Genomic DNA, 14,069 nt, shown 5'->3' on the forward strand with positions numbered 1-14,069 from the left:
CCACGTGGGCCTGCTAATGTGGAGGGCACAAAGCTCCTATATGGCAAGTGTTAAGATAGCTGGTGGGAATGTTTCCATCAGGGCAGCTTTCCATTGCAAATAAATAAATAAATGCTGGCATGGGTAGATTCTGACAAAAGTCTAGACAGGAAAATATTGCTACAACCATAAGGTATTTCAGATGATTTCACAGAAACATTTCACCAAATTAAAGTATGAGGAGCTGTTCAACTCAGTTCTTTTTGAAAAAAGAGAAGTTTTGCACACAGTTCCTAAACCTTAACATGTCACGGCAGCTCCTGCAAGCCCTATGACACTTAGCTGGGGTTGTCATTACTCAAACTTGCCAGCCTTAGATGTGTTGGTCCTACGTTACCCTGGAGATCATTTGTGACTCATGCTGTGGAAGTCTAGGTATGGGATAGGGGGCCTCCTAAGTCTCTGTACAATCTGATGCTTTATGGAGCCACACTGCAGGGTGTAGGACACGGATGATGTGGAGTTCGGCTGTGTTTGTGGTTTGTTTGGAAATTTTTGGGTTGTTTGGCTTTGAGGGTTTTTTTATTAAGGTTTTGAAGGGAAGTAGAGGAAGGTATGTTATGTTTCTAGAGTCCTGTTTGGCAGTGTTCCAGATTAGTAGAGATAGAAAGAGTTGGTAATAATGAGTGGCTTATTCAGTTGTAGCTGAATTCATCTAGTCTCTTTTATGCTGAGAAATTACCTGGTTGTAATTTGCATATTGTATCTGTGCCAGAGGCCAAAATGTTAGCAGGGAAGGGCGTGTATTGGGAGAAGTGGAAAAATTACAATGAGTCAACAAGGTTGAATTTAGGCCTCCTCACAAGGGAAGCCTCGTTTATTAAGCAACTTGAGCTCTCCCTGTGAGATCATATGTGAAAAACAGGTTGAGCCATGTCTGAGGGTGTTGCCCTGTGGAATTTGTAGATAAGGATCCTTTATACCCGCGTGTGCCTGAGAGGCCAGTTACATTCTGTGGCTTCCAGAGGGAACAAGCCTCCAGAGGAGAACAGTTATTCCATTTTTCCTGTGGTAAGTTTATTGAAAAGAACTTTTGTTTCTTCCTCTGCTCCCTATGCCTCCCTTCAAATCTGATATTTCCAAGCTGTGAGGTGTGATATGTGTGCTTTTCTTCCCCAACAGACCCAGGTATCACTACTGAGACCGCAATGGCATGGTGGAAGGCCTGGGTAAGTAGAGGATATACTGACACTCCGAGGGTTTTTGGCACTATAATAAGGTAACTTCTAAGTTGCATCAGGCACTGCGTGGGAATGAACAGTTTCCTTTAAAAATCAGGAAGACTTTTGCACTGTTTTTCTGGCTGTAAAATAGCATTCAGCACTTCAAAAGCATTGATGAAGGAGGGTGTTGCTAGGATTGCTGGCTATAGGAAGAGGAGCAGACCCTGGATCCTCAGTTAAGAGAGGTGCTGGGGGTGTTGATATCCCTGTGTTCATGGGGAGATGGTACCATGGGACTGCGAAGTTACACAGCTGAAGTCTGCGAGCTGTGGGCTCCTTGTCTGCTCCCTTGCCCTGTGGCAGTGAGTTCAGGGCACTGACCTGTCCCCATTTTTGGTTCCCCGTTGTGCTGTCAGGCTGTGGTCACACAGAAAGGTATGGTCCAGCCACAATGTCTGTCTTTGGTGGGTTTTTAATATTGCAACAATAATATGTCTTGAACAGCCTGTCTCTTTGCCAGGAGCCAGAAATGCCATGTATGTTCTCTTGTAAATGCTTGTGGCTTTGAGAGGAATGTGGCAGGATGGGGAGAAGCTCATGGGGTGTGCTGAGGCAGCACCTGGGGTCTGGCTCAGACCAGGCAGCAGGTAGCTCTGGTGATGTGCCAGCCATGGCAGCTGCCCCCTCAGCCTCTGTGGGAGGCCAGGTTTACTCCCAGGTCTCAAAATATTTTTTTTTCTCAGAAAGATTAAAATTGTAATCTTCCTTCTGAGTTTTCTCTGCCTCCCTATTTCTCTTGGAAGTTTGGCATAATAAAATAGATGGTTTTTTCCTGAGCTAGGAGTAGCTCTCATTTAATTTTTTTTCCTTTTGGATGATCTATTCCCTGCTACCCTCAAGCTGGAAATAATTTGTAAACTTAGAATGAGAAAAGAAGGAGAAAAGCCCTTGAACTCCAGCGATCTCACACCAGTTGGTGTTGTAGGGGGTGGAGGCATGAGAGAAAATGAGAGGTCCAAAGAAGGATGGGCAAAAATTTGGGGTTTCTAAACCCTTCATAAAGAATACAGTTCAAAAGCCAAAAGAATGAAAAAATGTGAAACTTTCTCAGAAAATATTGACTGAAAAAAACGCAAACAGTAACCCAGCCTGTCCCCAGATTCCAGCTTTTTAAAAAAGCCTATAGTTTAGGTTTGAAAATATTTTGTTGGTAAACCTTTTATTCCTTCTTCCGTTCATTTATAGGTAAAACTTTTCACAGCATCAGCTGTAAGGTACACTGCTTCTGCTGCTTTCATGCCAGTTATTTATATTTCCATGAGCACAAACCCCTCGAGTATTTTCAGTTAGGGAGTTGTAGGATTAATTCAGCCAGGAAACAAGACCAAAGTGAACAGAGATTCTCTGAAGAGCTGGTGGAATTGTATTTGTGCTGCAACAAGGATGTGGACAGAGAATGAGGTGCATGAGTGAGTCACAAATGTGCTACTTGAGCTGGGAAGGGCAGTAACTGTTTATCGGAATTAGTACCAAAAAAGATCATTGTTTAAATTGTTTCCACTGCCTCCAAAAGAAAGCTCAGCTTTGTACTCCCTTTTTCACTGAGTCACCAGGCATGGGTCCAGAGTGTTTGGGGGTTTCTTCACAGGGCCCTTGCATGCAGCTGGAGAGGATTGACCATCCTTTTCAGAGCAAACTCAGATGGATGAGTCTAACCTGCTTCCCAGGGAAGTTGTGGTGGTGCTGGCCATCTTGGCAGAGGGCTTGAAAAGGAGCACTTGAAATGGTCCTGCCAGCTCAGCCAAATTCTTCTAGGCCCATGGCAAACTGTTAGAGGTGGCAGTGCCACCTGCTCTGTCACTGCTTTTTTCTGCGGTGATAGCTTCACCTCAGCCCTAAACTTGGTGCTCAGTGACCATTTGGATTCAAAGCTGCATCTCTTGTGAAGTTTCCTGTTGACAACATTTGCTTCTCAGCTGCTCTTTCTGCTGGGAGCAAGCTGTGGTGGTGCAAAAGTGTCTCTGTGCTGGCTGCAAAGCAAACTTTTCCAAGTCTTGTTGATTGCTGAACGTGCTGCCTCTCTCAAAACCCCTCACTGGCTCTTGGCTGGTTGTCACTGCTCCGGAGCGAGGCTGGCAAAGGGGCCAGCATGCAAACAGGCCGTCTGTATCCACTGGTTCTCTTTCACGTGGGAAGTAAAAGCAGAAGGGATTTGCATCACAGCAGGAGGCTGGTGGGCGGCACTTGGTGGTCCGTGTTATGCAAGTCAGGTGGGACAATCCTAATGCTTCCTTCGGATCTCTAATCTCTGATTTTTATCTCACTGTGAAGACATCCCCATTAAAATATTTATCAGGTCATACTGATACCATTAGTTTAATATTAACCCGGCCTCTAAAGGTAAATTTAGGAGAATATAGTAGTTTCCAACTTAAATATCCTTGCTTCTTGGAAGGAGAAAATTGTGTCTATTATTGTAATAAAGTGTTGATGACTCTTCATGCCTACCCACCCGCATACTCCCCCTATTGATAGGACCAGCTTTGTGATAGATGTGACAATATATTCAAGCCAGTTCCTTGACTACCAGTTTTGTTAAATTATGCCTGGGTTCTGGTTGATGGCCCTATTACTTTGTGGTGACTGAAATAATTCTCAGTGTGCCTTCTACGCCCTGGGACTGGTACTGTCAGCACCTCAGGGGTTTGTTAGGAGAATTCTTGTGTACTTGTATCTGATTCTTGGCGCAGGGAAGAACATCAAACCTGCACTGTTCCAGATGGATTTCTTCCTTCAAAGTAGTGTTTTGGCCCAAATCCTTCTGGTGGAGATGCTCCCCTTTTGAAACCAGCTGTGCAGAAATGCAGCAGCAGCTACTGAAAAAAATGGTCTGTGAGAACAAGACTATTTCAGGGATTCAAAAAGCTATCTAAAAACTCCCCTGCACCAACCCACTGAGAAATGCAGTATGATACAATAGCATCCATGCTACCAGGGACTGTTATTAAGGGGAGAATAGGAAAGTCCAGTCTATTACAGTCTGTGCTATTTCTGCCAGACTGCCTGCACCTCACAACACTTGCAGCACTGTCAGCTGTGCTTTGCACTTCATGTTTCTGCCAGCAGCAAAGGCTGGTACATGCAGGTGGGAACAGGAAACTTGTGTTCTCTTTGGACAGCAACTTGTGTTCTCTTTCTGCTCTGCTGAGAGACTTCGTGCCAGTCTCTCTTATTTTCTGTGACTTTACCAAGTGTAGGCAATAAATACCATGAATGTACTTTTCAAATACTTTTTCTTCAGCTGATGAAAAGCAGTGGTGGAAAGTCATGTATTTTTTTTCTTCTTTCAGAGTGAAGCAGAGGGCAGGTCTGTGGCAGGTTCTTTAAATTTTAACGCTGCACCTGATGCTCAGACCCTGTACAAGGCCATGAAAGGGCTTGGTGAGTTGACTCCAACCACAGATGTAAATTCTATGTTCTTCTTATAATTGCTAAGTTGAAATCCATTCCTTAGGAAATTTGCATCAAGAGATATCACTTTTTTTTTTTTTTTAACTGTGAAAAACTGATATTAAAGTTTCCTCAGTAGGTACTTAAACTTCTACACAAAGGCAATGAACCAGACAAGGTTGTCTGAATATTCAGATTGGGATTTTGGGCGAGTGTCAGCTTATTCTGTGCACTGTATTTATGATTTATTGTTGCTTTCCACAGGGACTGATGAACAAGCTATAATTGATGTCCTAACCAAGAGGAGCAATCTGCAGCGTCAAGAGATTGCCAAATCCTTCAAAGCACAGTTTGGAAAGGTTCCTCCAAAACAAAGCCATATTCAATCACTGGTTTACTGCATGCAGGATGTAGTAAATGGGGGTACAGTTCATTCTGTAGCATGATGGAAACTATATGCAGGCCTTCTGCAAATAAGTAGACTAATATCTATTTATAAGGCCTGTGATGAATGCGTAAAATTAATTTTTCACCAGAAAAAAAGGGTTTTCTCCTAAAGATTTTTTTAAATGCATTTTGACCAGAAATACTTTTTAAAAGCCAGTTTTAACTTGAAATCAAGCTTCTTATTGATTTGAAGCTGTAACAAAAATTGGTACCTGTCTAAGTGACAAGTTGAGTAAAAATATTGGTCTGTTTCAGATCTTTTTAAATGTCAAAAAAGTTCAATTTAAAGACTTATTTAATTATACTTGCTTGGAAATTCCATGGTCATCGACAATTATGTTTTCCTTTGTCTCTCTTTGTTTCTTTGATAAAATCTTACTACTATTGGGAAAATTTTTTCACCAGCAGACTGTTCCCTCAGCCCTACTGTGGAGTCTCCAATGACCCTTGCTGGAAAGGGGACTGCCATGCAAAAGCCTCAGAAAGGGATGCAAATACGGGGGTTGTGGATATGGAACAATGAATAAATAGAGCACTTGCATCCCACTAAGACAGAGAGACTCATACTCTAGGAAAACCTGCATTGTAGTGAAAGGGAAGCTTGAAGCGTATCTTCAAGCAGATTGCATTCCTGATTCTGCAAACGTCTGGGTGCAAGTTTATATGCAGGTTTGGGAATCAGCTCTCTCTGAAGCTACACCCTTGCTCAATGCAAGGCCTTCAGCTACCTGGTCCTGTTCACTGTGTAAAGGAGGGTGGAGGAAGACTTGCTGCGGGTCTAATAATTGAGAAAGCCTGAATATCAAGAAAACAGGGAATGTGTAAGCACCTAGACAAATCCCATTTTGCAGTTAGGTTCCTTTTTCATTCCCATGACCTTTTCAAATGAACTACCAACAATACTGTCATACAGCTTCATGACTTGGGCCATGGGGATGAAAGCAGTTTGTGCAGCAAAATGATCCTGTGAGGCTGTTTATGTAACAATCTGATGATGCCCATTTAACAGGATCTGATTGAAAACCTGAAGTCTGAACTGAGTGGCAACTTTGAGAAGCTCATTGTAGCTCTCATGTACTCCCCATTCAAGTATGATGCCAAGGAGCTGTATGATGCCATGAAGGTAAGCAAATTGCATACTGATATTTAAATAGTAGCACAAATACAGTCGTCATTTCCTGCAATTGTGCAAGCATTAATAACTCGACTGTTGCATGGTTAAGTTTGTTATTAGCAGTAGCTTTTGAGAAATACTTAATTGTACTATTAATATTCTGGGGGAAATGCTGCTGAAATATTTATGGCTATAAGAAAGTTGCTGTACGTATATGACTCATGGAGCCAGGGTAGGCAACAGCAAAACTAAATTCACACCCAAACCTGCTGCTCTGATGCCCCATCTGAGCCATGAAACCTTTAAGGAATAAAACAGTGGTGGTGCAAGGGCCCGGCTGGGGTTGGCTGGGATCCTACCTATTGCTAATGTATCTTTACAAGTTTCAGATGCAGAGTGGTCTGTTAGAATGGTACAAAGATGGACTGACTAGCCAAGCACTGGTCTCCCTGCATTCCTGCAATGCTGGCTGTTGTCAAAGATCTGACTGCAGAAAACCATTGCAGAAATAAAATCATAAAATTAAATGATCCTTTCAAAATCCTCCTTTACATGTAGGCACCTTGGTAAAAGAAACCATGTTCAACCCAAATGTGTTTGGTATCTCCAGCTTTCATCACGATGGTTTCTTACAGCTCAGCACAGAGACTGACTCTTTGCTGCCATCCAACTCCTCCCTTCACCATACTTCTCTAGCAGTAAATCACCCTCCATGACTAGATGCCTTTCTCCACCTTTATTTCTCCACTGCGTTTTCTATTATAGGGTGTGGGAACGAGGGAAAGTGTTATCATAGAGATCCTGGCATCTCGGACAAAAGCGCAGATCAAGGAGATAATCAAGGCGTACAAAGAAGGTAAGTGCCTGGGGCTCAGATTTCTGTGGTCAGAGCACAACAGGAGCGGTGTTACCAGCTAGCACTGTCAGCAAGAAAAGGGCTTTTCTAAAAACATTTAACTCCAAAAGTAGTGTAACTCTGCTTTCAGCTGGCAAACAGAACGTGGCTATGCTGAGAGGGTTTGAAAATCCCTTTCTAGACCGTCATCCAGCTGTAGCAAAGGGTCAGCAAATCACAAATTTGGTTCAGTTTTGGCTACAGAGTATTGTCAGAACATAAACAAAACTATAGCTGTTCACTTGGCTTTTCTCCCCATTAAATAGATGGGAATTTATCAAATATGTATTTGTAGATGTTTTATCTTGTTCATCCCTTCAGCTATACCTCTAAAACTAGCTCTGGGTTTATTTCATGGACATCGGGGGAGCTAGTGACTCAGCTGGATGCAAACGCTGACCTGGGTATCACAGAGGGTGTGAGCTGCTCTCAGCCCTGTTTTATTTCCTTAATGACCCTCTTGCCTGGTGTCAAGCTATTGTGTATGCTTGGGTTCCTGGTAATATCTTGACTGTATCATCTAAATAAATAACAAATCCTTCCCTTGTCCTTCTCTTTCCCTTGGGTAGAGTACGGTTCTGATCTGGAACAAGACATAAAATCGGAAACAAGTGGCTACTTAGAACAGATTCTGGTTTGCCTTCTTCAGGTAATGCTAGAGAAGAGAAATGAGGGTATAAAAGTCTTCACATTTCTCTCTTCTTTTTTGGAGAAGACATGCAATGGGAGAGCCAGTACAGTCATGATCAACAGATAACTGCAGACAACCACGTCACTTGGACTAGATCTGTTTCAGCTTCAATGTGACTGAAACAGGGAAATCTCCCTCCCTTAGCAGCAGTAAGAGAACTCTACTGCAGAGAGACACCTCACTTTCACATATGTGTAAAGCCACTGTACTCTACATGGGTCTTAAAAAACAAATGCCCCTCCACCAGGATTCAAATCCACTAGGATTTCCAGGGTCTGTGCCCTCAATGCTCAGTGCATTTACCCTACCGCATTTTTGGAATTTTCCTGCCTGGTAGCAGAGTAACAGCAATTTTTCATTCTGCTTCATATCACTGATTTCAGCACCTTTCAGTGAAGGAGTTAGCACTTGTGCTGTCTGAAATGTTACTGCTTGAGTACTCTGCAGAAGTAGATAACTAAGAGGATAATTGATCTTTGCTCAGAATGAATGCTCTGATCCATATTTATGGAAGAATCTTCATGAGACAAAATTGTTTGTCTTTCTTTTTCTGCTCCTAGGGTGAGAGGGACAATGCTACCCTCTATGTGGACACAGACCTGGCTCATCAGGATGCAGAGGTACTCTCAGATACCTGTAATCACTGATATGCCTGCATCCCCACCTTCTTGAACTTCAGAGTGCTTCAGTGTCAACAGAGGGTTGGAGTCACAGTAATTTGGGGTGGGGTTACCTTTAAGTAACTTGGGGTTTTTCAATTTTGCCTGCACTGCTGAGCTCTGCCATTCCAAAGCGGGGTGATGAGGCTTTGGCTCAGCTGCCTTTGACGTGTGAAAGTATATGGGTATGGTGGAGTGGGAGAGAAAAAGGAGGGAACCTCAAGTGGATTGTTGGCTGCTCCAGCTGCTGCAGGAGGGGTAGAAAGCATGGAGATAATGGATGTTCCAATTTGTCTAGACAACAGGGAGGCTTTCATAAACAGCCATTCTAGGAGACTCTGGTTCACACGGTGGTTTCAGTTACTCCAAACCCCTTTACCCCAGCCATGCCTTCAACCAAACTCTGTTCATTTACCATACACAGAACACCTTGCTAACAACTGTGTGTTAAATTACAGGCTCTCTATGCTGCTGGAGAAAAGATCCGGGGCACTGATGAGATACAGTTCATCACCATCTTGTGCAAAAGGAGTGCCACACACTTAATGAAAGGTACAGAGCAGAGCCCACACTGTCATCACTATACTCCCAGGCCTCCAAAATCAGAGATCGCCCTAGCCAAAAAGAAGAGGCAGGGCTAGAGATGAGAGAAGTCAGAAATAAGTACCTGAGCCTGTTTTTTAATTCCTGGTCACCCAGTAACCAAAAGCTACCAGCAGATTTTGTGAAAGATTATGAAGCTTTAGTTCTCATGAAAATCAAGTGGCTTTTCCAGGAGTCCCTGTATAGTGGTGATAACTGGATAGTTGATTTTATAAATCCAAGAAGTGAGTGAGTGAGTACTATCCTCATTAAGTAGGAGCATATGGTGAACAGACACGTCCCCTTGGATATGAATTCCTCTGAGGAAAAAAAAATCACTAAAAAAATAGCTGGTTATTCAGTGCTAGAGAATCACAGGGTGCAGCCTGCATTTCTGCCCCAGGCCCTTTTGAGGGCATCAGAGGCTGCTGGGAGGGAAGACACAAGCCCTGCTTGAGCTGAGACCTCAGCTCCATGCAGCAGAGACCAAACCTTGTCATCTCAAGGCTTTTGAGGTATAATAGATTTTGTTATGTTGGCTGAATCTAAGCATATCAAGTACTGTGTGAATCAGGTGGACCTAAACTGGTAAATTTAGCTGGAGATAAATTAGGTATGCCTGAGCTTTTTCCAAGCTGAGGTACTCTGAGGCTGTTTCTATGCCCTGGAAGCCAGCTCCCCCTTGTGTTTCAAATTCAATCTCCCAAGGTCACTTAAAAAATAAGCAAGACAAACAAACAAAAATAGGTGGTCGCTATAGTATTTGTCTGTATTGGTCTTAAAGAATTGAATTTAATCTTGTGACAATGCAACCAGTCTTTGGAACCTACTGTGGCACCAAGCAATTTCTTCTGTGCTACAGCCACCTGTAGCTATTTGCCTCTAAAATCGGAGTGTAATTATTGCAACTTTTTTATTTATTTTTTAAATAGAAAGAGTAGGTTTGAGTTGGGAAGTTTGTATCCATCTGTCTATCCTGTATTCCATTTCCCCAAAGTGTCTTGAGTGTTGATGATCTTGGATGCTCAGCAAAGTTTCTTAATATGTCTATTACATTACATAGCAGTTTCCCTTCTTTGTTAGTCCAAGGAAGTTAGGAATAAAAACAGATATCTGTGTTTCTGAGCCTTGGGGTATCCCAAGTGTATAAGCCAAGCAATGACTCTGTTGCTGAGCTTTTGTTACTGTGGTAACTCAAATATCTTGGAATCTGCACCTGTGTTTTGCTCATCTTTTCTCAGCTGTTTTTATTTTAAATTGTGGTTGAAATAGTAAGTTTCCCCAAATGGTGTTGTCATCATTTTGAAGTCCATGGGCTGTGAGCTGCATAGTCCTAGATTTAAGTTGATTTTATTTTGGCTCATGAACTAATGTAATCAACAACCACAAGACCAAAGGTGTGCCTAACTTTGTTGTCTGCTTTATTTCTGTGGTTAAAGACAGCGATGAAAGGTCACATTTCCAAATAAACTTGAAGTGACTGAAATTGCCTGAATTTAGAACCATGAATGGTTTGGCTTTTTATAAATGTTAACATCCATCTTTATAGCTAATTTCTGATGTTGACTAAGCCTCCTGAAGCTGGTGCAAATGTGGCCATTGCTTTCGCAGGATCTTTTGCAGGATCATATTGCCACACAAGTAATGCCTGTAAATATTGGGCCCAAAATGCCTCAAAGGTTACTTGGTAAAAAATTTAAGTTCTTTGTGTTTCAAACAGTGTTTGAAGAATACCAGAAACTGGCTGGTAAGAGCATAGAAGACTCTATCAAGAGTGAAACTCGTGGTTCACTTGAGGATGCCATGCTGGCAATTGGTAAGTGGTGACCTTTCCCTTTGCTTTGTCAGAGTCTGCTGCCTTTTCTTCTGCAGTATTTGACTTATATTAGATGGATCTACTTTATAAGGGTATATGGTAGGAAGTTAGAGGTATCTCTTGGGTAAAATAAACTCATATTCCAGGAGCACACTGAATTAATGGGAAGTATACAGGATCTCAGTCACCTCCTGCCCTGGGCTGGAAGTACCATTGATTCTTACTGAGCTTTTTTGTATGTCTAGTGAAATGCACCAGAAACATCCGTTGCTACTTTGCAGAGAGGCTGTACAATGCTTTAAAGGTAAGACTCTTCATTGCAACACACTGGTTTTGAACTTGTAACCTGGCTTCCACCAATTTAAACTAGAAGAGCCAGGGTTTTGGTGAAATTCAGCAGGTTCAGTGCAATTGTTGCAAGTAATAGCAGAATCCTTTCAAACACCTTGAGCAGAAAAGTACCTTTTAAGCTCAAGATAACAAGGGAGTCTGGCTTTTCTGGCTTAAGAGTCTGCAAGGAGTCCTGCCCTACTTTCTGGAACACAGACAAAACTTCTGGAAGAGGCTTTTCTAGGAGGTTTTTTATGGTGAAGACTTCCTTCTGTGTTAGTAGACTGGAACACAGTATTTTCTTTTTAGGAAGCAATTCTCTCAATGGCAGTATAAAATGTGAGTTTCAAATGGGGACACATAAGGCATTTGCAGATTGTGCCCCTGTAATACTGAACTGGTATGTACAAGATGTCAGCTCTCCAAACCTTTTGGAAAGCTGAGATAACTGTTTTCTTATCAGTGTGATCCAAATTTTCCTGTGAGTGAATAAACAATATTTGTTGAAGCCAAACACTGCCTGGGTGATGCTGCAGAAGGACAATCTGCATTCATTCCCAGCTCCCATCCCTGTAGCATGTTTGCTTTTGCATTTGACATGTGCAAAACTTGTGCACACCTCCATGGTGGGCTTGTGGGTTGGCAGAGGCCCCTGGGAGGAGTGTGAGTGTGGGACCTCCAGAAAAAGATGCAGATGTTCCACAGAACAGGTGCCAAGTGGTGTTGGAAAGCTGACTCTGGACTAATTTGCACAACCTGTGCCTTGAACACCCAGTAATATCACAGACTGATATATCTGTTATTCCAGGGGGCTGGAACTGATGATGGGACTCTGATAAGGGTGCTTGTTTCTCGAAGTGAAGTTGACCTAAATCTTATCAAGCCTGAATTCAAGCGTATTGCAGGAAAGCCTCTCTCCACTATGATTTCGGTAAGCAGAATCTTGATATGATGGTTCTCAGCCAGTGCATGTATTCCTAATCTTTCCAGCACTGTGGGATGCTTCCATGGTTGTTTGCAGTAACAATGTGATTTCTGCTATGATCATGGCTCTCCTCCACTAGGCCTGTTAAGTCATGTCCTTCAGAGACACGTGTGTCTGAAAGGTGAGTCAGACCGTCTGCTCTCTGTGACTCGGACAAAGCAAACCCAAGGAGACACTGCACTAGGATTTTCGTGGGCCAGTCTCTGTATCCATGCACTGCATGATGTCCTAGATGAATCTAAATTTAATGAATCATTCCTGTTATACCTATCCCACACTGCTGTGCCATTTTGTCCTCTCTGCCATCCTTAACTCCCTCAAGCCAGTGTCATCCATATACACCAAAATAGTGCTGGGGCATTTTGTTCCTTTTCCTTTCCCTGTTGTTTGAGGGGCTTTTTGCTGCCTTATCCCAGGTGAAAACCTGGTCTACACTGTGATGAGATAGGTTCAGAAACTGAACATTGTCAAGGCTTATTGTAGCATTTGAGTCTCAGCTCCGAGTGAATGTGCCTCCCCTGTTAGCACTGAAATGCTGTTTTTTACTATTTGTCCTAAGGACTTTGGGATCTTCCTCTGCCCCTGTGCAGATAGCACAGAAACTCTGTCCTCAGCACTCTCTATGGGAAGTCTGGTTCTGAAATGAAGTGCCTTCCTTATAATTGACACTGTCAGGGTCTGTCATGTTGATTAATGATCAGTCTTCAAGGGTCTGTATAGAATATTCATTCCTTCTTAGAAGTAGAACTAGCTTACACCTGTCACCACAGAACATTCAAAGGGAGGAAATTTTTTAAACTAGAGAATATTTTGTGTAGTGCTTCCAGACCAAAATGACCTTAGAAATGCCATGTGTCAGGGCTACCTATAGTGCCGTTTCACTTCCTGTAGGGAAGAGGTGCTACATCAATACCCACAAACAAAAAATTTGAACACAACAGGTTTGCTTGCTGTCATTTATGCTGACTTTGTGCTGCTCTGTGGAACAGAACCTTGATCAATTTCTCACCTGCATTCCAAAGGAAAAAATTGGACTTGATGAATGTTATTTCAGGTGGTAGCTACAAGCCTCATTTCTCCATTTGCTTTTGATGGTGTGTCAGCTGGCAGCAACTCTGCTGAAGTCTGGCTTGCTCTTTCCAAAGGCATTTTCCTGTGTGGGCATATTCCACAGACTGACGACGTCAGCACTTGGAGCATGCAGAGGAACTTCCATACTCACTTATTTTTTTAATATTTTCTCCTTTCAGGAGGATACCAGTGGTGAATACAAGACAGCCTTGCTGAATCTCTGTGGCAGTGACTGACAGACTCTAGGAGGAAGATGTTGGTTACAGAGAGAAGATTAACAGTGAACAAGGGTCTGAAAATATACTTCTAGAAAATCTTTGCATTGATCCAGGTGTGGGGGGAAAGACCAAATTAATGGTTGAGATATACAAAGCTTTCTGAAGGATGTAGATGCTCATTACATATTGAATGCTATCCACTTCCCAAAGAGTTTCTTAAACACAAGGGGGAAGGTTAATTTCTTGTTTCCATTTTGTTCTTTGAAGTTTTCCTTCTATTTTAAGCCACTGTGAAGGATGGCACTTTGACATGGAATTAAAGGTTCTTTCAAATGCTCAATAGATGTTTCACAAGTCTGAACAACCCTACAAAGCCTGGGCTGCCCTGAAGCCATGCTAATTTCTCCAGGACTCGCTGGTAGATTGGGGGGCCATTTGATGCTTGCAAGGATGGGTCTGGAAGGAGTCCCAGATATTAATGAGGCTTTAGGCCATGGGTGAGAATGGAGAATTTAGTGCCAGAGGCAGTTGTTTAGCAGCCTTGTCTACATAACTTCAGAGGGAGCTCCCCAAGGAGCAGGGAATGGCAGAGCCAAGCTAGCTGCAAGC

The 14,069-nt window shown here is 42.7% G+C and overlaps 1 protein-coding gene across 1 annotated transcript; it reads left to right on the top strand.

The window, feature by feature from the left end:
• Positions 1-945: 945 nt before the first annotated feature.
• ANXA8L1 (annexin A8 like 1) lies at positions 946-13,800 on the top strand. Its single transcript, XM_066190617.1, has 13 exons — positions 946-1,050; positions 1,162-1,208; positions 4,553-4,643; positions 4,917-5,011; positions 6,109-6,222; positions 6,979-7,069; positions 7,678-7,757; positions 8,360-8,419; positions 8,917-9,010; positions 10,761-10,856; positions 11,102-11,160; positions 11,995-12,117; positions 13,422-13,800. Exons 2-13 carry the CDS (start codon positions 1,188-1,190, stop codon positions 13,476-13,478), a joined length of 981 nt encoding a protein of 326 aa, XP_066046714.1. The 5' UTR covers positions 946-1,050; positions 1,162-1,187; the 3' UTR covers positions 13,479-13,800.
• The last annotated feature ends 269 nt before the right edge of the window (positions 13,801-14,069 follow it).

The sequence above is a fragment of the Chamaea fasciata genome, unplaced genomic scaffold (genome assembly GCF_029207755.1).
Source record: "Chamaea fasciata isolate MVZ Bird 193981 ecotype frontalis unplaced genomic scaffold, bChaFas1.0.hap1 SCAF_9, whole genome shotgun sequence".
Taxonomy (NCBI): Eukaryota; Metazoa; Chordata; class Aves; order Passeriformes; family Sylviidae; genus Chamaea; species Chamaea fasciata.